This window comes from Rhipicephalus microplus, chromosome 9 (assembly GCF_043290135.1).
Source record: "Rhipicephalus microplus isolate Deutch F79 chromosome 9, USDA_Rmic, whole genome shotgun sequence".
Classification (NCBI taxonomy): domain Eukaryota; kingdom Metazoa; phylum Arthropoda; class Arachnida; order Ixodida; family Ixodidae; genus Rhipicephalus; species Rhipicephalus microplus.
Window position 1 is genome coordinate 20,431,238 of NC_134708.1, and position 24,963 is coordinate 20,456,200.

The window sequence follows — 24,963 nt, forward strand, 5'->3', positions numbered from 1 at the left end:
TGGGAAACGGAGGGGAGCGGTACATTTTTGCCAACCAAATGCTGTCCCACGTTTTCAGGCCGCTGCAATGGAAGCTCAACTGATTCCGGGATACTTGCTGTCGACACAAGGCCTTATGCAACCTCGGACCCAGGCCTCTTTATGCCCAATTCAACAACAACAACAACAAAAAAATGCTACAATTGCAAAATGCTATGGCATATGCTACAATTAAGTGCCTGCAATATTCTTACAGCTAAAAACAAAGTTCTGTCAATTGTACCACTGTCATGCTTACGCCGAAAGATGGCGTAAGCACTTGTGTCAGCGCTCATCTCGGTCTTTCCTGGCCATTTGAAGTTGCAAGCTATCGTTCAACATACGATGCACAGTAACCGAATATAGCATCTACATTGAGTACCCGTCTAACCCTCCAAGATACTTGTACTACAAAGAAGGGCTACAAAGTACAAAGTGACATGGCATGAAACCACACAGACTGACTGCCCTCTCACAGGTTGTCTGAAACGTGAAACAGGTGAACGTTTTAACGTGTTTGTCAGGGGTGCAACAGCAGAAATAGAATTTGGAGCAATTTTTGGAGCAGTAAAATGTAAATTTAGAGCAGGTTCCAAAGAAAAAAAAAGTATACGATTTTTTATTGCAAAACACCAAATTTAGAGCAGTATAAAAAGGGAAAACTTAATTTAGAAAAAAAAAGTATGTACAAGCCATTTATCAGCCCTATTTCAAAATAAGAGCAGTATTTTGAACCACCCCACCAAGCAAACAATGATAAAGCCCACATTATGATCTGCTGCATCTTTTAAATACTTTGACAGACTCTGTGGATTCATATGTGGATCCAGCAAGCTGGAGACCTTGAAAATCAGGGGATTAGTGAAACTTAGAAGTAGGGGGTGGCCAAAAATACAATAACAACCAGTGCAGAGATTTTTTTTTAAAAAGGCTCCAGCAATGTGATACACTGCTCGAAATGCTTGCCTGTACCACGTTTAGAACTCAAACATCAGACTAGTACTCACGGTTATGTGGCATATACACGCATAAGTAACTGAACAAAATGAGCTGTGTCGTGTGAATAGTGCAAAAAGCCCTTTCCGAATCATAGTACGCTTTTCTGCAGGGCACTGGTGTACTGCGGCGAAGGTGGCTTAAGCAGTGTTCTGCCCTGAGCAAGGCCAAGAAATTTCATAATGTTGCTACACCCCACACCCCTTTTTTTTTCCACGATGGGATTCGGTTTAGGCCACAATTTCTCAGCTGCATTCCACCAGACAAAGTAACCACACTACGTGCCCATATCTGGCGACAGCACCGGATATTCATCGCTGGGACGTCGCAAATAATGCAACTCAGAGACAGAAAAATGTTCCATGTGCTTTTGCTATGGTGACCAACAGGGTCGCCGGCAACGCCGTCGTTCACAGCACGTCGACTCTGTTCGTGCGCGAAAAACACTGTGTGCACTTCCAGCTCTAGTTGCTAACGCGCCATAGCCACGTTTGCAGACTACGGCCACGCATTTCTGTCCAGGAGTTGCGTCGTCCCGCTGTTAGGTATATGCTGTGGTCAGCGGACCGATGGGGGTGCGGCTTTGTTACTTTAGCTGGTCGATCGCGTCTCGCGAGTGCCCTGACTTATGGGAATATATCTGACACCGTGGTTTAGGCTTAGGGTACGCGCGCTTCGATTGATTGATTGACACAGACTGTAGGTGACTAACATGGCCTCTATTTCTAGCAGAAATTAGTGCAACTTAGGGTTGTGCAATTAGTGCAATTCTGAAGCTGGTCGAGCATTTTGGCACAGCGTGGCGTAATTTCAGCAAACTTCATGGTTTTGGCACAGAAATTAGGATTTGTATCAAACTGGCGCAGCTGTTGCATCCCTGCTTTGTACGACTAACAGTAGTGTGATGTGACATTCCAAGAATGATCAATCCAAACGACGTCTTCCAAATTGAACAGTAAGGTCGAATTTGCGAGATAAAAAAGAGGGTCACACAGAGAAGGAGAAAGAATGGGAGAAGGTGAGAGAGACGAAAGTGTCTAACATATGAGCAAACAAACAGGCATACACGATACATCTCAGTAGGCAATCGAGGTGCACAAAATGACACGACACGCTTGTTGCCGTATCACAATACAGATACGTAAACACTGCAAAAATCGTACTCTCTTCATACAATCTCGTACTAAGATTACTTGCTTCACTAATGTGCAACATAACGAGAAAAAATCTACGACGCAGCCTGCCAGTTGGCAAGTACCAAATTTCACAGCAGGTCTTGCACGATCGTAGAGAAAATTCACTTGATATGTGTCACATGACCAGCGCGTTGAAACAGCAGCAAATGTTAGGCATCAGTGTTGTCAAGCACAGAAAGTGAGGAGAAACCCAATTCACCAGCATCACAGAGTAACGAAACAATGCACTGGGAGTTCGAATGCAAAGACGTGACATTTCGTTTACAATAAACAGGTCTAGCAATAGACGTCCATTACCGTCATGTTATCCGCTTGCACACAGCTATCCTGGTCAAAATGAGCGTGCATCAGAACAAGCCACAGCATACATATACCATCACCATCTTCACCATAGTTGAGACCCCACTCATCACCACCTCCATCACCACCTCCGTCATCACAATCACTGCTGCTTGTCACACACGGTTGAGTTTTCAGATGCAGAAGGCCAAATGCTATAAAATGAGTGTGCTACAAGCATTTACCACCACCACCACCACCACCACGACCAAATACTAAACGAGACACTACGCTTATGCTAGCGAGAAAGTCGCAGATTACCAGTGCCTCCTCGGTCATACTCAGACAACACGCTTTCGTCGAAATAGAGCTCGCAATGATCGACAAACACTCACAAGCTAGGTTAGGTACACAATTTGGGCATGTCAAGGCCATCTCAGCAAAGTGTTAGTAGCTGAATAGCCATGCGCGATGGCATGCATATAATGTGAAGCCATGCACACATTCAGGACAACTCATGGTTGACCATTCAATAACCCATGCCCTTTGCACGGAACTAACAATTAGGATTATTATTATTTATTAAGTAATAGCTGAAATTGACACTAACATGAGTTCTTCCTATCTTTGCTTCTGCTAGCGATAACCTGTTGTGAAAATAAGGAAATCTGATACGAAACCTGTAAACACTTTATGAAAGTCTTCATGGCTGCCAAACACTGCATAGCTGCTTAATGAAAATTTAATGCTACTGCAAAGCTGACTGATCGGAAATCTACACATAGATTTTCGATTCTAAATCTGTTAATCTTGCTATTCAAAGCCCATTTGTCGAAGCACTGCATTTAAATATGACACCTACAGTCTCTATTACGTTTTTAGATCTAATGCAAGTCATTAGAGACCTAACAAATCTGTAAAGCTGTTACACGAACCAATTAAAATATCTATATTAAGTTCAGCATAACACTTGCACCTAGCAGCTCCTTGACATACCAATAGCTGCAAACGAAAACTGCTCGGCTCATGCGGAATAGACTTTCACAAGTAAGAATTCATGAGGTGTAATTTCGTATCTTTACCCATAATCATCACGGTCCTTTTCAGGCACAAGTTAAGCTAAGTACCAACTACTGAACACTTTACAACCGAAAATATCCATAATGTTCCCGATAAGAACATGCCTCGCAGAGGTTTTAAAAGAACCACGTAAACGAACAATTCCAATTGTTGCCTTGTGACACAACTGCACCTCATGGTGTCGTCAAGAAGCTCTGTTCACTTAACGTACCAGCTGAAGTTAACCACTCGCTACGCGCTTATGCGACTTGCAACATATGCCTAAAACTCGAAGTGAAGGGAATAGCTGTGGCGAGATGACAAAGCTTACAGTCAAACCACATCAGTTCACGTACCACGCGAGCACACGGAAAGAGCCTTTTTGAGACATTTCTGCTACGTTGGTGCCGTTGACCGCAGCGCTAGGCTAAATACGCATCACTCCCTCAACAATGGCCTTGCCATTTTTTTTGCGGGGCATAAAATTTTCCACATTTCTTTTTTCTATGCGACTTGCTCTTTGGCAGCCGTGGCTACTTGCTTTTGTCATGAGAGCAGTTTATTAGCACAACTGTTACCAAAAGTTATGCAGATAGAGTGTCCAGCAGCATGCAGCGATTGCTGCGATTCTGCAATCGAAATAGGAGTACGACCGTCATACTGCAGAGAAACACTAGGCGAAAGCAGAGAACTAACAGTAGAAAGCCAATACATCAATAAACAACAAGAATGTCCACTGCCAGCCCAGCGCAGCAGATGATAGGTAGCGCACCACCAGACGGCACAAACAGGCAGATTAAGTATGTGAACTTTCATTGTTGACAATAGGTACAGAAACAGACAATACTGCTTAGTGGGCCAAGCTGTAAGGTAAGCTAATGAAATAGGTATTACATGCTTGGCGATTGGAGAGACATGCAACTATGTTCCAACAAGCTGCGTGCGGCATGCGGCAGGCCTCACCTTTCTGCGTGGGGCTTCCAAGCTCACGGTCAGAGAGCAGGACACCCCGCTGGATGAGCTCTTCTTTTGTGGCTCGCATTGAAATTTTGCGCTCCAAGGCTGCAGTCGTGTTTCAAAAAAGAAACGGGAGAGGAAAGACGAAAAAAAGAATAAACTGGTTATAAACCTTTGCAACACACAATGATTGACTTCCTACAAATGCACAAAATTAACAAAACTTGATGCTAAGGTTCTGGAGAACTAATTCAAAGCAGGTGGAAGTTTTAGAATGAGTTAGTGTGTGCTATAGCAATTCATTGAAGCTACAGCATAAATAACTATAAGGTTATTGTACAGTCAGCCGTGCTGTAATTCTTGATAAACGAAATTCAATGACCCATTTTAACTACATGTGACAGTTATCTGTTGACAGCGAAAAATTCCTAAATGGTAAAAACAATCTTGAAATCCCCGCTAAAATGCTCCGGGTACAATGTCTCTTCAAACACGTCACTTCCCCTACGAAAGTGATTGTTTGTAGCAAATATTTTAATTAAAAGAGTCATAAAGGAACAAGATTGCTTAATTCAACTTTAGCTTGGTGTTTGCAGTCGTGTACCAAATGACAGTGCACAAAAATGGCAAAAGTCCTGTCTCAAAATGAGGACGCAGTGTCACAATTGGGTAATGAAACTGTTTTTTGTATCAGTTTATTCGCAAGCCACTGCTACTGAGGCCACAAAAACGATGCAGCAGAGTTTGATGAAACCACTCGCCGGCAAGTTTGTTTCGCAGTAAGTGCCACAAAGTGTTCTCTTGTGACGATGTCTGAACGACACTTGCTGCAAAGCGCACTCTCTCAATGCGCACTTAAGGTTAACTGCATAACTAGGGTGTTAAGATGGCACACAACAGGAAACAAAGAACGAAAATTGACGCTGAGTGCAGTTTTGATTTTCGTCATCCGTGCTTCACTTTGTGTCCATCGTGACGCAATTTAACAAAACCCTGTCCTATAAACCACCAAAACTAGTAGTAATCTCTATGCTCGGTTATAACATGAGAATAAACGCAGGCTCCACCCACAAAACCATGGCACGCCTGCCCTTTAGTTGTGAAAGACGGCAAGGTTAGCTGGTTTCTGTTTAAACCAAAAGTACCTTTTCTCGACTGATGTAAATACTTCGCCTGCCCCCCCCCCCCCCCCCCCCCCCCGTATCAAGACAAAAAGTTCATGTTTCGTAGAGCAGGGACATCAAAATCCCTGATGAAATTTGCCAGGCCCTTAAAGTTTTAATGTAAAGCCGGCAACAGAAACATGTTTCTATATGGGAAAGTCAACTATTTGAAACACTCGAGCAGTTCTTGACATCATGGAAATGAGCAAGCGCTCGAGGATGGAGCATTTATTCAAATTGCATTCTGAGGGAGGGACAGCGATGAATATGGGCAGAGCCGACACTCATTCTTAGGTTCTAATCGAATACGGTATGTTATAGTCTAATGCAATAAGCAACCATATACAGTATGTAACCGACTCCCAAACAGAAACGACAAGGAAAGGACGCGGAAGAAGACTCACTGCGTGAGGTCTGCTCGAACTTGTCACTCTTCTTTTTCCGCTTCCACTTCCAGGGCTTGAAGAGGCGGCTCAGGGTGGCCAGCCTGCTGGCATGCTTGCTCACCTCCACCACGCCGCTCGAGCCGCCCCCGCCGCTGCTGGCACCGTGCGGAAGCCGAGAGTTGGAGCCCAGCGAGCCAGTCCTCATGTTACTGTTCCCGCACTTGGAACCTGCACAGAGGCCAAAAAAAAAAAAAAAAGATGCACTATGTAGTAAACTGGGGAGGAAGACAGTTCTGATCAAGAACACTGCAACGTGCAATACCCATTACGACAGAGCAGCGTGAAATAAGAGATTTTGTACCACACGGGACACAGCGCTGTGCGTTTCATGAACGTTAATGGACAAATTCGCCCACCTAAGAGTCCTTGTGCAAGACTCAAATTCGCAAATCTTTTCATTTATATAGTGAATTTAAAAGCTAAAAACAGTAATCCGCTGCGTGTCTTTGCTCTGTCTACTGTATCTCACAATTTTACAATTTCTGAACTAATAAATCGCACAGCGGCATGTCATAAAGGAGGGCCTCAAGGAAGTTCTTGAACAGGAATGATTTTCGGGGTGTGGTTTCCCGGTTCCAAAATAGTCTGTCATGGAATACAGTTTTCCAGATACTATATAAAAGAAATCTTAACCTTAAGAGTTTCTCAGACCCAATTGAAACCTCTAAAGCATTGTCAAATGTCAACATCAAAACACGGCTGTCCCTAATGGTCACGGAACCCACAACCATGCGATGACAGTTCGACGTATAGCATCTAAGCCACTGCTAAGGCTCATCAGAGACACATTTATGTAATGAGGGGCTTCTATGATTGGTTATTGCAACGTTTTCACACCAATCACAAGTGCAGGGGCACATGATCAATATCCCAGAACAGCAGACACAGACTATATAAGACAGGTGCGGTCAAAGCTTTTGATATGTGGGGTTTAACGTCCGAAAACCACCATATGATCATGAGAGACGCCGTAGTGGAGGGCCCTAGAAATTTCGACCACCTGGGGTTGTGCCCAAATCTGAGCATACGGGCCTACACCATTTCCGCCTCCATTGGAAGTGCAGCTGCCGCAGCCGGGATTCGATGCCGCGACTTTCGGGCCAGTAGCCGAGTACCTTAGCCGCTAGACCACCGCGGTGGGGTAAGGTGCAGTCAAATCTAAATAACGAAACACCTTTTTTGTAGGATACTCATGCAGGCATTGGTAATATGCCCTAGAAAAGGCATTGCAATTTTTTTTCTAGCAATTAGACATCTAATACAGCCTGATATAGGAGGATGTTGGACAGAGTCATTGTATTTAACCCTGCATACCGTCTACACACAATATTAATAGCAATGCTGGCCCAATATTATTTAAAAGAAACTGTTCCTGGTAAAGCCAGTCTTGTTTTGATAAGCTCGCATAGGTAGCTAGCTTGCCTCCCTGGCTGCCTGCCAGTTACGATGACTCGATGGTGTGCTTTTGGAACAACATTCAGCAACTTGTTTTTCCGTCCGAAATTCCGTCACCCGATTAGATACCGTTTAAACGGAAGCGCGCATGAAGCGATGAAAGCCAAAGTATAGCTTTAGTTCATCAGCAACCTTGCAAAACAGATATGTGTTAATGAAATGAGATTACCAGCAAGCCAGCTGAAACAAGTGTACTTATTTCCATACTTCGGTGCAACAACTGGTCAATGTCAAGAAATTTGGCTGCTCCAAAAGGCCGTAATGTGTAAAGTGCTCATAAAAGACAGCATCAGTTCAACATCCAATCACCCGTCACAGATGACAGAAGTCCTATGAATGTGAACTATCAGACAATAATGCTAGAAAACGAGGAGGGGACACTATTTGTAGCAGTTACGATACAAATGCGAAGAAAGTAAAGGGGACGAAAAGGTGTGCGATATATCACATAACAGGTTAAACTGGTTTACGGGATTCCACATCTACCCCATGAGATTCAGGCAATGAGAGACGTGCGTATCAGCGGAGGGCTATGGGGTTTCGACCACCTGACTTTCTTAAGCACGCCCCGAAATCGAACACTTCGGGAACCTTTCGCATTTCCCCTCTATCGAAATGTTATCCTTGTGGCAGGGAGTCTTGCTATAGGACGGGAAAAGTGGGCTAGTTAGTAATTCATATTCATCATTTATCAGCCATCCGTCATTATCACTACTTGACAGTGAGTTTAACTATATAGATAATTCGTAGACAAGTGCTTCGAATGAACGCCATGCTTGCTGCTCACACTATCATCTTATTCCTGTTGACATGCGCACCCTTGTGTACTTCGAATGCGAATGTCCTTCGAATGTGAGAATAAACCAGTTTTTAGTTGAGCGCTCGTGCTGTGTGCCTCCTCTTTGCTTTGTGTCCATGTTTACCCCCGCGCTCCCAGTTCGCTGAACAATCAGCAGGGAGTCTTATTGGATCTGAAGCTGAGCACCGCAATCATAAAAAAACCGTGACAGGTAATGGGTAATGTGTCAGGGGTAATGTAATATGCTGAATGTTACATTTCTAATTTATGTCCTATAATAGAAACATGACAGCATATGTTTATTAATGCACTATTCTATGTATCATAAGCAACAGAAATTTACTGACTGAACTGACATCCCCTCACCAAGCATTGTATGTGAAGCTGCATTGATTGCACTTCTGGTAGTACACCTTCAATACAATTAAAAGAGCATGCATAAAATGATAAGCTCCACAAATGTACCACAATGCAAAGAACCACACTAACAAAAGCCTATGCAAATACAAGTTGAACGAGTGCCGCAAGGCATTGGGTGGGCACTATTTGCAACCCTGTTTGCATAAAATAAGATGACTGATCGCAACACTTGGAATAGACTTTATGTTCCCAGCGCTGTGGATTGATGGCTTGTACAGTGTCATAAGCCTAATTATGCTAATTGCAAGACGAATGTCTCCAAAACTGATTTGCAATAACTCCTCTACCACTTTTATGGCGTGAATTACCACATAGCCAGACGGCACATGCATGTGAACTGCTGGAAATGATCGCTTCAGAGCTCCTTTGATGTGCCATAGATGCTGTGAAATCAAGGTAAAGAAACTCATCAAGCAGTTTAGCCCTGTCTTTCGTGACCCCCGATGACCTCAACTGTTATTACAATGTAAACAACAGTGACAGGTAGCAAGAAAACCTGAATGACACACAGCATTTCCGTACTGCTCCGCTACATCACTCATGCTGCGATGTCGAACCTACCTGTAAAGCTAGACAGAGTCAGCAGAGAGTTGAAGCCCCAGCTATGCGAGGGTCATTAAACTCGGCATGCGTGGCAGCTCTCCCTTTTTTTTTGTTTACGAATTTTCTTGGAACCGTGGCATGCACTTGGTAAAGCGAAACGGGCCTGAAGCAGATGGCCGCCGCATGCATGGAGCTATGAAAACAAACCGAGGACGAATGAAAGGAGGGAAAGGGGGGAAGGCTGTAAATACCACCGCCGTTCCATTCACATTCTGCAGCAATGACCCCACACTAAAACACCCTCCTGGCAGGCGTTCCTGATGTTTGTTGTGACAGAAGACAGCCGCCTTGCGATTGCTTTAACGAGCCACAACACCCCCACCCTACCTCTTTCACTGGGCTTCTCCCATTTCGTGCAGAACCTCAAACTTGTGCTCAGTCACAATAAAAGAATGCAGCATGTATCCCAAAAGTGCCTGATTGGCTACTGCTGCTGCCAGCCAATCATCAGGCAAAAATGCGGGAGCAAACTTCAGAGTAAACATGATGTTCGTTCTGGAATGTTGCCTGTTACAGGCGCAGAGATGAACAGGAACGGAATAAAATTCCCGTCTTATCGCTCGCTAGAGGGGGGCTGTAAGTACCACAGTTCTTCCATTCATGTTCCGAGACAATGACGCCACACTAAAACACTATCTCCGGGTTGTTGCCCCAGAAAACGGCTGCCTGCAATTGCCTTAACAGTCCCCCCCCCCCCCCCCTCATTTCACTTGAGGCTTTGCATATTTCGTATAGCACTTCCACTTCTATCACAAAGATGCCTCTGATGGACTGCTGCTATTAGCCAGTTATCTAGCAAGATATGTGCAAAGCACCCCTCTTCCCCTCCCCTGCAACCTTTAGTACCGTGCATTGTTGTAGAAACTGTGAGCTAGCGGCCAGTAGCTGCTAGAGAAGCTGGAGAAAAAGGCACTGTGTGCACCCTCTCGCCAGATGTTACTGCACATCACTGCCTCACGGATGAACTACGTGGTGCTGCTATCTCTGAGGCCAGGTTCGGCATCAGCTGCCCCAATTCACGCACGAGGAGAGCACCCCCTACCCTGAAGAGACGTCAAAAAGCAATAGCAACCAAAACTAGCTTTCAAAAACGTGAATACTATTTTCAGGGCACACTTGCACCTACCAGCACATCATTCAGTAAAATGAGAGCTTTGGATTTGATTTTTGAAGTTTTTGTGTCAAAAACCCCTTAAAAGAAAAGATGTAGGACAAGTAGTAACTCTCTTGTTTAGTGAATTGCAACTTTAGGTGATAATGACCATACTTTTCACAAATAACATTATTATAATTATTATTATTATTATTATTATTATTATTATTATTATTACTAGGGTTTGTCGTCAAAAACCACGCTATGATCAGAAATTTTGACCGCCCGGTGTTCTTTCGCGTGCGCCTAAACTTAAGTACACCTTCGCCTCCATCGGAAATGCGACCGCAATTCGATCCCGCGACCTTATTGTCAGCAGTCCAAAAACCATACCCCAGATCATTGCTGCGGGTAATAACGGAATAATGTTGAAGGTGAATCGCTGAGCGGCTGCAATCAAAACCACTTGACTAGACGAATCACAAACAAGAATAAGCGAACCCCCTGGGCAAAAAGAAAAAAAAAGAAAGGGGCTAAGAAGGCACAGAATTCACACTTTGAGGTCAATCGCACAGGGGGCGTTTGTTTCTTGGGCAGCAGCGCGTGGCGGGGCGAAATTACAGCTCTCGTTCGTTTACGTCTGCGCTTATGCCCTTGGGACACGATAGCAGGCTGTTCGAAATTCGAACCGGAATATTTTGGAAAACAGGTGCATTCCGTGCATCTTCGATTCATTAAAAAAAAAAGCCTAGTATGGCTGGTTGGTCCAGAATACAATGAAACGAGCACAGCCAGGCCAAGAAGAAACAGTGCGGCAAAAAAAATCGCTACAACCCAATATGACTTATGTGCCCGAAAAAGATCACTCTTTTGCGTTCGTCAGCTCTAACGACGACATAAACAACAATGCTTATTTTTCATCACTGCATTGAAGCGCAGCTGTAGATAAAAGCTGCTCTCTAAAGGCAGCTTGAGAAAAGCCCAATAGCTACTGTCCAAAACAGCAGCAGCCAAAGCCAGCATAGAGTAGCAAGGACCTACAGCTACTGCGGTGTCGTACGCACACTTTAGCAGTGCTACTTGGCGCCTGCTAGAGGCTCCCCCGCAAACATATCCGAAATTTCCACGTCATCTGAACACTAGTCAAAAGCTTACTTCACCTTATCCGAATGCCCGCATTCTTCTTTTTGTAATTTTAACTACCCAGAAATTGACGAGCAAAACGTGACTCCACATTATCGTGTCATGCAGAGGCGAAAAACATTTTTGATGTGTCTTGACGTTAGCAAGCTGAATAAAACGCTAACCTCAGCAAACAGAAAGCTTATAAAGTCTAAAAAGCAAAACAAACCTTGCGGTAACTGCCGAAAATAATTAAAAATGGCATACCTGTATATAGCACAACTGGACTTGAGTACAGTGAAAGAAATTCATGCCTGCTTTCACGCATAAGTTTGTTATATATAGGATGGGGTGGGAGTGGGGGTTGCATTCCACTTTTTTTTTATTTCGTATATTAAGCATGTATTATTTGGCTGCAGTTGGGAGAAGTTATGCGAATTCAAATTTTCTTTTGCTTCGAGCCTGAGTGTTAAATCTAAGGCTAAAATATGGGGTCTTACGAGCTAAAACAGTCAAACAACGCAAAGACTTTGATGCCAAAGTCTCTGCGGACTCTGGCATCAAAACTTACGTGTTAGAACAACGTGACGACGTGACATCAATGTTCGAAGCCGAGTTTACTCCACCATACAATTATTATGAATATAGAGATGGCTCTGATCAAGTGTAAAAGTTCTGTAAATGGTGATGTTTTATCTACAGATTAGAATAGACAAACGGAGAACCTATTGGTATGTGGACACTGTCGTGACGTCAGGCTAGAGCATAAAACTTTTGTGACTTCACGCACCGTAGAAGTGTGGCAGTTTCGGCTGGTTGGTACGACACAACGATGGTTATAGTGCGAGAACATAACGACGACGATGGTGTCCTTCTTGTCTCTTTGTCGTCGTTCTGTTCTCCCGCTATAACCATCCTCGCGCACCAGTATGGTTAGACATTAACGTGATGTGAGGCTACAATAAAAATTCTTGCGACTTCACGCACCAGTATGGTTGTCTGTGACATGGTGCGCCTACACACACACACACACACACACACACACACACACACACACACACACACACACACACACACACACACACACACACGGCTATGAAGACCATCGATCTTAATGACCTTATATATATAGTCATGAAGACCAATGGATTCCGTACATATGATGATCGAAGAGACAGACGCACACATGAAATGTGACTTGTTAGAGAGATATAGTTGCGCGTCTGCAGTCGCCGTGTGGATGCAGCCTGCCAGCCATTAGCAATGCGAGGCTACGTTCGTGCTGCTAAAGCGGACGCGCTACTGAACCTGTCTATGAACGTTTCGGCTGGTGGACCAACCTTCGGTCGAGCGAATATATCACGAGATGACCGACGAAAACATAGGAAAAAGGCAGTGAATTTGACTACAACCTGAAGCGAAGTTACATGGCTGCCTCCAGGCACACAGCAGAGCTAAAAGGCGCAAACACACGCCACTTTCAACTACGTCATTATTTTTTTAAACTCCTCAACTCGCAAACGACACAGATGCAGCGACAAGAGAAAACAACATGACGCAAAAAATGAAACGAATCCGGGGAAAGCAGATGGCTTCCCAGGTGCTTCGCTCTTCATAGCTCGTGTTTTTGATCGTCATGCCAGCCAGCTTAAAAATAAATAAAAAAAACCCTGAAGCGACCTCCGGACGACGGGAAGCATGGCTGTGCGGCAGTTTTTTAGCAAATATTACGCAAATCACGATTCAACACGCGACAAGTCGCGGTTTAGTCTTATTACAGTCACGCGGTTTTGACGTAGCAACATCTCATACGCGATAGAAGTGGTTTGAATTCGTGAATAAGATAAAAAATACAGCCAGCTTGGAGCGGCTTTCCTATACGAGAAGTAAACGACACCACCCACGACAGATCACGGTTCGCTATACACATAAGCACGTTAGTGGAGGAAGGGAAAAAAAAAAAAAGACTCTGCATACGCGAAACGAGTCACTGACGCAACAAACAAGTGATTAGCGAAAAGAAAGACAAGAAAGCGGTACACGGCTTTACACGTTAACCCAGCTTAGCGAAAGCAGGCGCGCGGCGAAGCAGAAGTGCGGGAGCAGACGACGCGATGCGCCGCCGCCCAGCCGCAGACGGGGCATAACTGCGTCATTCGTTGCGCAACAGGCAAACACGCCGTCGGCCCGGAGGAGGGAGAGGGTGGGAAGGCTTAAGCACGGCACGAGAGAAAGGGATAGAGCTGTGACGCACGCCCGCACAAACCAAACACGCATACAGAAGTGGCCCGAAGTCCGCCCGCGATCAATAATACTCGCGCTCTCTGCAGCACCGTCGGTTAAATTAGGAGAGGGCGAAGGGGGAAGGAGAATAGGAGAGAAGGGTAAGTTGCCCGAAAAAGACATTTTCCCGCGGACGAGATGAGAGCACACACACTTTCGCGACGATGCAAGGCAACTCGAAGGAAAGTGGGGGGGTCAGTCGTGCGGCTGCCCTCGTTTGGGGTCGTAGTAGTCGGTTGCCCTCTCCAGCTCTCTACTACGAGAGGCCTGACCACGCCTTGACCCTTCTTTCTCACCCCCCCTCCCCTTTTCCTCAACCCCCTTGTTGCGCGCGATATCGGGCCTAAACGGGATTACACGACTTTCCCCTCGCTAGCGTTGCGTGCACGGTATGCGGCTTAACGCTAATAAAGAAAAAAAAAAAGGTATGCGGCTTAACGCGACGTCGGGGGGTCGACGCCTCAATGCCTTTATCAGATTGTTTAAGAGAAAAAAAATAGTAAAAGGTTCAGGCGTAACAAAATTAACGTCAGCGAGAGCCTGGTGGGTTTTATCAGGTTTTATTTTATTTCTCGTTGCTTTTTGTATTTTTTTTTCTTCTTCACGGGTCGATTATTGCGCGAAGATGCGAACGCCATTTTCACAGCTGACTGCAACACTAATGTGAATCAATCAAGTGTTTGGATACTTGTCAAAACTACCATTGATGAGATAAATAGATACGGCCAAATAAGAGTGAGATACCTTGCGAACAACACTAAAAATGATGTGTACTGTAACAACAGCTAATTTATCTCACGGCTACGACTAAATTACAAAATAGAAAAACACCGCGACAACAACTTCGATTAAGATAAGAGTAATAGAGATTAAAAAAAAACGTTTTTTTTTTCGTTTTGTAAGTAAAATCACACTTAAAAACTGACCGGCTGATAGGACTGGCAAGCTTAAGGTACTCTTGGGATCTAAACAGAAAAGACCACAGGCGTATTTGGGTGTCCTTTTGTCCTAAGCAATAATCATATCTTGCGTGCGCTTACCAGAGGCGCGAAAACAACGCAAAAGGAATTCAGGTCACGGACAATGCACGCGCTATCAGCCCGACACGTCATCATTCTTGATATGAAAAGAGCCCCACCGCGGTGTTCTAGTGGCTAAGGTACTCGGCTGCTGACCCGCAAGTCGCGGGATCGAACCCCGGCTGCGGCAGCTGCATTTCCCATGGAGGCGGAAATGTAGGCCCCCGTGTGCTCAGATTTGGGCGCACGATAAATAACCCCAGGTGGTCGAAATTTCCAGAGCCTTCCACTATGGCATCTTTCATAATCATATGGTGGTTTTGGGACGTTAAACCCCACATATCAATCATTGATAGGAAATGAGGAGGCCAGTTTTTTTTTTAACATAGGAAACTAAAGCAAGCCAGTTGATGCACGTCACTGGACGAAAAAACTCCCGATGGTACGTGCTAACATGATTATATATCATGATATGTATGACTAACTACATCACACACACACACACACATTATATATATATATATATATATATATATATATATATATATATATATATATATATATATATATATATATATATATATAAGAGAGAGAGAAGTGTATACCTAAGGGCTCGTATTTCCGTGGTTTAACACAATATTAATGAGATATAACAGACAGTAATGCCAAGGAATGTACAGGGGCAGTTATTAGAACCAATGGAATATAAATAAGAAGAAAGAAAAAAGAAAAGTGGATGAAAAAATTACCAGCTGTGAGCAGAAATCGAACCCACGACCTTCGAATAACGCGTTCGATGCATCGAACGCGTTATTCGAAGGTCGTATATATATATATATATATATATATATATATATATATATATATATATATATATATATATATATATATATATATATATATGGAGAGAGAGCTTATAAAAATTGCGACCTGGCCAGCCGGCTCTTCTTTGTATTACTAATAAAAATAGTATCCAGGGTTTTACGTACCAAAACCAGGATATTGTTATGGAGGACGCCATGGTGGCGGAATAGGTCAATTTTGACCATCTGGTGTTAGTTAACGCGCTGAAAAACACACCGCAGAGAACACGGGTCTCCAGCACTTCGGCTCCATCGAAAATGCAAGCACCACGGCCGGTATCGAACCCACGACCTATCGGCTCAGCTATTGTTGAACACGGCTCAGACCTATTGCTCAGCTATTGCAATAGCTATCGCAGCTATAGTAGCACCAACAGAATGAGCTACGCGAATAGTTGTGGCGTAATAAAAAAAAATCACACAAGCAGGCCACACATACAGCTCGCCATGGCGGCCATGTTTAATAAATATAGGTTTTATCTTAGGATAAAATTAAAACCACAGCATGGGTTTCCCACTGGATTTATTGCGTTGTGCTATTGATTATCCGCGAAAACCGGTCAAACGGCAGTGCACATTTCAAATATAGGAGCTGAAAAGGGTCGAACGTCAAACCTTCCAAATACGTGTTAAAGATAGATTAAGGCGGACCACTTACAAGTGGTGTCACACCAGTACAAAGAATAGGGGGGGGGGGGGGAGGTCAGAGGAAGGCTGGGGTACGTTCCGATCTCGATTGCTTTAAACCCTGCTGAGGGAGGGGTCCTGCGTTCAGAGCTCCCCTTGGATGTTGAAGGGGTTCAACCGGACCCTTTATAAATGTTAGTGCATGTTTGTGTGCGTGTACACACACGCACACATGCTAATTCGAAATATTGTAAGGTCGAAGCTTCTTATAAGGTAAAGTCTTGTCTGTTGGCGGCATTTGCGTGCGCCGTAGCCGTGATGACGACGATTATCACGGACAACGACTGGCTTGCGCAGTGTGTATGACGCCTCGATATGCTCAACGATACATTTCGTACGACGAGAAAAAACCAGCAATCATATCAGGGCAAACAACGTGCGCAGACCTCGTATCTGCCAACTTCGGGCTATTCGCGATACCAAAAAAAAAAAGCAGTAATAATGAGGGCAAAACGACATTCACAACTCGAGATACCATTTTGTGACCAATAAACACCCAATGAAACGTGCAAGAGCAACTCGGGCGAACACAATCCAAGACAATTTCGTCCTCGTCGTTCTCTTTCACTAGACTCCCACCCTTCACGTCACTCCGTCGGTGTGATTCACCACATTGGGACACTTTGCCGGCCCCCTCCCCTTTCCCGGCTACTCCAGTGGCAATGTCACTTCGATTGATTGATTGATTGGTGGGGTTTAGCGTCCCTAAACCACCATATGATTATGAGAAACGCCGTAGTGAAGAGTTCCGGAAATTTCGACTGCCTGGCGTTCTTCAACGTGCACCCAAATCTGCGCACACGGGCCTACAACATTTCCGCCTGCATCGGAAATGCAGCCGCAGCCGGGATTTGATCTCGCGAGACAATATCGCTTCATCCACACTTCTAGAATCCAAAGAGCGTAAAACCTGGGGATGTCGGCTTCTGGCAAGTCGACAGCTAGGCCCCGCTTTTGGTCCGGTCACAACAGTATGTACCTAAGCACACACATATTTTTGGGACGCGGGCCGTTAGTTAGGAGGTCCTCGCACGCCCGGCCCGCCCCTCGGCCGAGATTTACGCCTAGCAAAGTAGGCGAGCCAGCAGGCAGGCAAGCAATCTCCGCAGATGGGTCGGGAGAAGCATCGGAGCGCGAAGCCGGCCCCGGCAGATGGGAGGACAGATTCTAGAGCACAACTATACACCCTTTCCCGTCTCTTCCCTCCCTTTCTCCCCCCGTAAGCGCGGCCTGGAGGGAATGCAGAATATATATAACCTGGATTCCTCAAGGCAACTCGCTATACGACGTAGACGAATGACCCCTCCTCTAACGTCGCTTCTATCTGCCTCTTCATATGCGCGTCTTCAGAATCGGCACCGGCGCGTCGCATAAGAACACACAATACTTGTATAGAAAAAGATTTAATATTTTGTCGAGGAGTAACAGTTCGATTGCAAATTTGTTTATGTGCTACTGTTCAAGTATTGTTCTTCGGTGTGTTAGTATATTTAATTCATTTATTTTCAATTTCGAAAGTGTGCCCAACGTCTCTTTCCGAAATTTACAGGAAAAGGGGGGGGGGGGGGGGTCAGAAGTTCTCAGGCCACGCTACCATAGAAATACATGAGATAGTAGCTCGGAAACTTCTGTAATGGTGAACTTCTGCGTCTGCGGTGCCCGTATCAGCACGCCACACACTTTCCTTACCGATGAACAACTTTTGGAATCGCTTCGTTCCGCGCAGAATGTCTTAATTAGTAACGCGTGACAACCTTGGGAGCATGCGACACATCGCTACACGGCACGTGATTTCGACAGAGACGATTAAACGAAAGTCATAACAGCGTTATCGGACAGAAAAGCCTCACGATTTCGCCCTTGTCTCTTATGCCGCTCCAGGAGCTGGTAACACCGGGCCTACTTTTTTCTTTTGCATGACCACGCGATCGAGGAGTGGAAAGGGGGGACTTTAGCCCGAGGGGGAGTAATTTTACTCGCTCTCCCGGCAATCGACAGGGAGATTCGTCACGACAAGGAGCAATTTTACTCCTCTCCTAGTTTGTTTTTTTTTTTTTCGGTGCCGGTTGCGTTCAAGGACGTGTCGATTACTCCAGGATATCTAGTACACCATACACGAGTTTTCCCTTTCGTGAGTGACGCGCCTTGAATGTGACGCAAAGACCGCGAGCTGGTGGTCTGTTCAGCTACGCATTTATTTATTTATGTACAGAGTACCTACGTCGCCATATAGGCATTACGTAGGGGGGGGGGGGGACAAAAAACAGTCAGTACAAAGGAATTCGTAGCAAAATGCATAAAAATGAAAAAGAACCACCGTCACATTTATTTGATGTATTTTGTGTATGAAGATGTATTTTGTGATGCATAATAATGCATCACAAAATACATCTTCATACACACTGACCATACATAATGCAAGAAGAATTTCACAGCATAGAAAAAAAATAAATCATTATTTGTTATATTAACCAAGTCGTCACTTAAGCTGTTCCACTCTCTTATTGTTTTTGGAAAGAATGAGTGGAAAAAAGTATTGGATCTGCATTTGAAGGTAGATATCTTTTTACTATTGTCACAGCGAGTGGATGTGTAGGTGGGTTGAACAAGGTAGCTATGGTGAGGTAGCTAGTGGGGAAAAAAAATGCGTACACCACACGAACAGAAAAACTTCCCGAGGACCAGCGCAGACTGACCGACTTTTATTCCAAAAAAAAAAAAACACGTACAATCTGTTTCACACTTTGGGGGATATCTCGTACCGGCAGCAGATTCGCGCATGCGCAGACGCTTCAGGGGAATCGTGTTGAACGGCGTCGTCGGCTACGGAGGCGCGCGCTGGCCTCATTGTCAGGCAGCGGGAACTCGGGCGAGTTATTAAAAGACGATATAGTCTCCTTTTTTGACGTACATCGACGCAAAAATTTTTGTCCGTCTGTACATTTGTCCGTTTGTCCAACGAAACAATGGCCCCCAAACGGCTGAAATCCAACCCCATCCGCAGCACCTACCAATACTGTTCAAGTTTCAGCGTTCACACTTGTGCGACTGTAATTCAAAAAAAGCTATTATTGCGCATATCCGATGCACCGTAACCATACGTCGATATTTTGTATGCGTCTCTTTATAATAGAGAAAGCATACATACGTATGTCTAGGGACCATAGCGTTTATCACGCTGCGCTGACAATGCAACGCTATGCACAAAAAAAGGCAAGTGTTTCCAACGCTTTGCACCTGCCCGTCGCTTTGCGTTCTGCACCTTATCGCCTCCGAAACAGGCGCGTTAGCTTTCCTTCGGTTTCGACGATGACTGCCAGATGGCGCTCGTGTCTAACGTGCCTCGATGCGCTCGTTCGTCATCCCTGCACGGATAAAGACACTAACGCCGCGCCCACAGGATACAATTCACCGATTTTTTTTTTTTTTTTTTGCGCAGAACATGAAATAAACATTTTATTCACTCTCTCCAGACGCAAGACTCGTGTTTCGACGACATTTGCAGTGAAGCATGCAGGCACGGGGCCAATTTTTCTCATCGTGTCACAGTACGCCTCACTGCCGTCCCAAAATGAGCGCTGTCATCGCTGCCACTGGGGCATGACAGGGTATCGAGTGAAGTTGGAAGCTTCACGCGTGCATTTCGGCGCCGCCGAGTAAGCGCTCCCTCAAGTACAGAAACGGCATTGAGAAAAAAACACGTTCGGGTCATTATCATACCCTACAGCATTCCTTGACTCATCATTCTGATTTGTTTTATTGTGTCGAACCCGCACGGCTGCAGGACAGCCAGTCACTGAAGAATATTTGTCTTCTTTCTTTTTTTTTTTTGGGGGGGGGGGCGTCAAATAAATTCCACGAACGGTACGTGCTCATTATTGTGTTCGCCCCGCCGCGGTGGTCTAGTGGCTAAGGTACTCGGCTGCCGACCCGCAGGTCGCGGGATCAAATCCCGGCTGCATTTCCGATTGAGGCGGAAATGTTGGAGCCCCGTGTGATCAGATTAAAAAAACTCCAGGAGGTTGATACTTCCGGAGCCCTCCACTACGGCGCCTCTCATAATCATACGGCGGTTTTGAGACGTTGACCCCCCACATATCAATCGATCATTATTGTGTTCCCCATCGAAGAGTACTGCGGTTGACACGCAAAAGAAAAAGAAAAATGTACGTGAACTCGCACAGCCCCACGGCGTTTCGAAAGAGCAAACAAGGTATGCTGCCTAAAATGTTTCTAGAAGCCAATTTTCGCCAACGAAGGCTGAAAAGTTGGCATCGCACAACGTTTAGTACAGAACATCAGCCTAGTTCCCGCATCAACGACGAGATAAGCAGGCTGCCTCCCAGACAATGGGGGCAGAGCACACAGCCATCGCAGAAAGATGCGGTTCAATAGCACGCTCATCAAAGCATCATAAATAAATAAAATAAATAAATAAAATAAAAGCATCTGCGCACGCGCGAACTGCTGCCAGCGCGCGACTGCAGCGCTGGCCGCATCGCGATGCCATGCCTCCGAGATTTCCCCTATGTATGAAACAGACTGCACATAAACCTCCGACCCCTGGTTCAATCATAGCGCGTGAGCAAAGCGGCACCGCATACTCCTTTACGTAAGGACAACAAAACCATTAGGAAAACCGATGCACAATCACATCCTCTTCAGCATTTAATTTCATCAGCATACAATGCGATGGAAGCATTACTAACACATGCGCCTTCAAGGTGCATGTGTGAGCCATGCGCCCGTCACGTTATATATATGTGTGTGTTCTTTTATGGGATAAGTCACATGTTAAACTGCGCTGGTCCGTGCAAAGTTCATCGCTGTGTCTTCGCGTGACGTGCGCGAATTCTCCGCGATAACACGCTTTGTCAGCAAGATGACACGAAAAGTATATCGCCTCTACGCCACTCCCACCGACTACACTCTAAAAAAATATCGAGTAAAAAGGGTGTCTTTTTTGTCCCACAACAATAATCGTCATCAGGCTTGCGTGCGCTTCCTTTCTTGAAAACTCGGCGCTGGCCACTTTCCTATCGAGAATGCAATGTAACCCTGATAGTGGGCATGTCGATCGTGACCGGAATGTACCGGGCGCAGGGCGATAGCGCAAGGATAGAACGCAATATATATGACGATTATTGTTGTGGGACAAAAAGACAGCCTTTTTACTCGTTCTTTTTTTAGAGTGTATATCAGAATTCCATTTTTTATTTGTGGCAACCGAAAGCGAACGGGTTCACGTGAAAAATGTTATTAGTGTGACCTTGTGAGGAGAGGCAAACGCCCTTGCCCTCGCCCCAGCTGTTCGCACTGCCCGCGAAAAAAAAAAAAAATGCTGTTTGTCTGGAGAGAAACAGGTTTCACCGCAACCGGCAGCTATATAGACGCTGAGATACACACCACGCGCAGACTAATGCAAGCCCCATATCGCTGCTCTTGGCCAACTTTCGCAGTACTTTTCCGAGACTTGACTCACTACTGAAAGCGATCATTCATTCTACTTTCATCAGATATTATTCTTGGCACGAAACACATGGCTTTCTGATGATATCGACAGTATAGTGACCTTGCGCTCCCCTCATCGTTTGTATAATATTTCGCAAAGATAGGACTGTTTTCATCTGGCGGCGGCGGTGTTCTTACAGCAGTTAAAGGGACACTAAAGTCAAATAACAATTTACGTTAGAGTGAAAGTTCAATGTATTACTATACCTAAAACGACAATATTATCAACAACAGTGCCCTGCTTACCGAGAAATTAAGCTAAATGCACAAGAACACAAGCGCCACAGTAGGACATTTTTAAAATGATCCCGATGACATCAGACGGACCGCCTACAATTAATCACAAGTAATCGATCTAACTGCACTAAATAAAGAACGTTCCGTTCATTAAGAGACGCAACAAAATGCTTGTTCGTGTGTTTGATTATGGAAAAAATAACCACCGGACGTTACTATGCGGAACGGTGCGAGTGGTTCAAAAATGCAATTTTCGCGCGGATACAAGGGACAGGTGGTGCCATCTAGCGGGGCGCAGTTGGAACAAAAGCGTCTGCAATCTCCAAGCCGATGGCGGGAAATTGATCAATGGCCGTTGCTACTGCTGCTACTAGCGCAGTGAAGCCGAGCAACGTTGCGCATGGCAACAGTGACGTGAGTCGGTCCGCTTCTTGAGGCGTGTAATTTGAAGTGCGCTAACCAGATCGGGAGAACTAAAACGTATTTTTTTTTTAAAGAAGCCCTTACTTGGCACAAAAGTAACACTACGAGGTTTTCGGACCGCCATTTTAACAATCAACATCGACGCAATTGTTGACTTTAGTGTCCCTTTAGGGATAACTATGAGCCATCTATCATTGTAGTTTACTCTCCTCTAGAGGCCCTTTGTGTCTCGAGGTGTGTTTTAGGTGTGTTGTCAGCCACACTGCCGTTCGAATTTCACTAAAATATTCAACGAAGCACTCGAGCTGGTTACTAACATGTTTATGGACTGCCTCTTAATAATAGGTGGCGATTTCGATTACCCTGCAGTGGACTGGCCAACAACATCAGTGACTTCGCAATCAAACCAGGCTGAACACCTTTTTTTTTGTTGTTAACGTACATCACTATCATGATCTGAAGCAACTAGTTTATGGCCCCACGCGCGGTAATCGGCCTTTGGCGATGCAGTGCACTGACGCAGCACGTTCAATCTCTCGACTTAAAACAAGCGACACAAACGTGTGTCTGCACGGGTAAATCAACAATCTGAAACACAAGATAAATGTGATTGGCTGAAATGCCTATGCAAATTATTTTTAGATAGAAGAGTGGGCCGAGCCTGTATTACGTTGTAGCGGAGTATAGTATCACGTGCGAACGCCACCTACCACGGACAACAAAAGACGAACGCGGGAATAACCCAAGACACTATACCACTCTTCATCCATCGAAGGGTTCAGCGCTCTTCGCGGAACGCGCAAAATGACTCACGTTTAACTCGGGCGATTCATCGCCGGCCAAGGCAATCCATTCGCCGGGCACCACAGACGCAAGCACTCGCCACCTAGTCTCAGAGCGGCAACAAGTCTGGCGTGCCACCGCTGACCTTGACATTAGCGGGACATTTTGGTTAGCGAGCACAGCAGACGCACGAGAGTCATGAAAAAGTAGTGGAAGGTGACGTACAGTCCGGTACACTCCAAAAGCGATAAAATGATTGCTAGAGGTTAACGGCCTAAAATTACATTAGAGGTACAACGTAGTGTAGGGCTCCGGCTTAAATTTCGACCCCCCTAGCGTCCTTTAAAGTTCACCTACATCTAAGTACACCGACGTTCTCCGGCATCTAGCCCCCATCGAAATGAGACCGGGCTGGGAGTCAAACCCGCGACCTGGAACTCGGCAGTGCGAGAACGTACGCGCAAGCTATTACGGCGGGTGCACTCCACAAGGCGACAGTCAGCTGTAACTAAAAGCGACGCCACTGAACAATTAGTGCACGTTTAATGGGACCGTACATTCCTTCGCATGCAAAACTTCGCCTACGCACTCCCGCATCACCTCAGCGCTAGTACATTCGGTAACGGTGACGAAACTTCGCGCTTTCCCTTCAACAGTGTAGCACCGCAAAGTTAAAAGAGACGAAAAGAGACTTTCACGTGATTTACCTCGTAGGCTAAAGGCACTGCGGCTCCTCGACACCGTCTTAGCGCGCCGTTCGCCCATCTCAGAGCGTCGGCGGCTGGCAACGCTACGACGACGCCGCCGGAGTCGCAGACGACGCTGTCTTCAGCTCCCAACGTCAGGGTCGCCGCCTTCGGCCAGCGGTCAGCGCTAGCATCGGCGGCGGTCTCCGACGAAGAACGGCGGCACGCTGCCGTCGGACACGCCGAAGCGCGAGACGAAGGCGCCATTGGTCATTTCTCGCTTTGAAAGGAACAGAACACGCGGGGAAATCGGCACCAGCTGAATCGAGATGGAGACAACGTAGCGGTTGGCAGCTCCTCCCCACGATGCTGTCGTCTCCTCGGAAGTGCGCGCTGATGGGACGGGAAATTTCAGCGCGCCCGCACGCACACACGCAAGGGCAAACCAACGCACAAGCACTCGAAACAGACACGGCCGTCTTCGTGATCGAAGGGGAACGGAATTCCGACGCTTCGTTTCCTTCGCCGCTGAGGAGGAGGGTATTGCACTCGAAGAGACGGTGAGGGAGGGGGGCAACCGATCCAATAGAGAAACAAAAAGAGTGGTCAAGGAGTAACTCGTCGCTAGCGGCTAAGCGAAGGCAGCGGCACTTGACACCACACCGCAACGGTACCACACGGCGCGCACAGCCTGCTGGTGCTCTGAAGGCAGTCAGTCGATCGGATAGCAGCAGCAAGCAGAGCCCGCTAGATACGCACCGCCGATGAAATGAAGTCGGGGGAAAAAAAACAACGCCTCCGAAATGCGCGAGGAGGTTGTTGGGGTGAGAGAAGAAACGCGATGCGCTCTTCCTCCTCTCTCTCA

General features: G+C 45.8%; 1 protein-coding gene across 7 annotated transcripts in view; it reads right to left on the minus strand.

Moving 5' to 3' along the window:
- The window catches only part of LOC119163578 (phosphatase and actin regulator 2), a 147,458-nt gene that overhangs the window by 27,003 nt on the left and 95,492 nt on the right, over positions 1-24,963 (minus strand). For 5 of the 7 annotated variants that reach the window (XM_075873273.1, XM_037415605.2, XM_037415603.2 and 2 more), the window contains exons 2-3: positions 6,073-6,282; positions 4,512-4,610 (exon numbers count right to left, since the gene is read on the minus strand). In XM_075873273.1, the coding sequence (XP_075729388.1) occupies positions 4,512-4,610; positions 6,073-6,282 (309 nt within the window). Of the gene's footprint in view, positions 1-4,511; positions 4,611-6,072; positions 6,283-24,119; positions 24,884-24,963 lie in introns of those variants that run through there. The other 2 variants (XM_037415604.2, XM_037415606.2) reach the window with 2 other exon arrangements.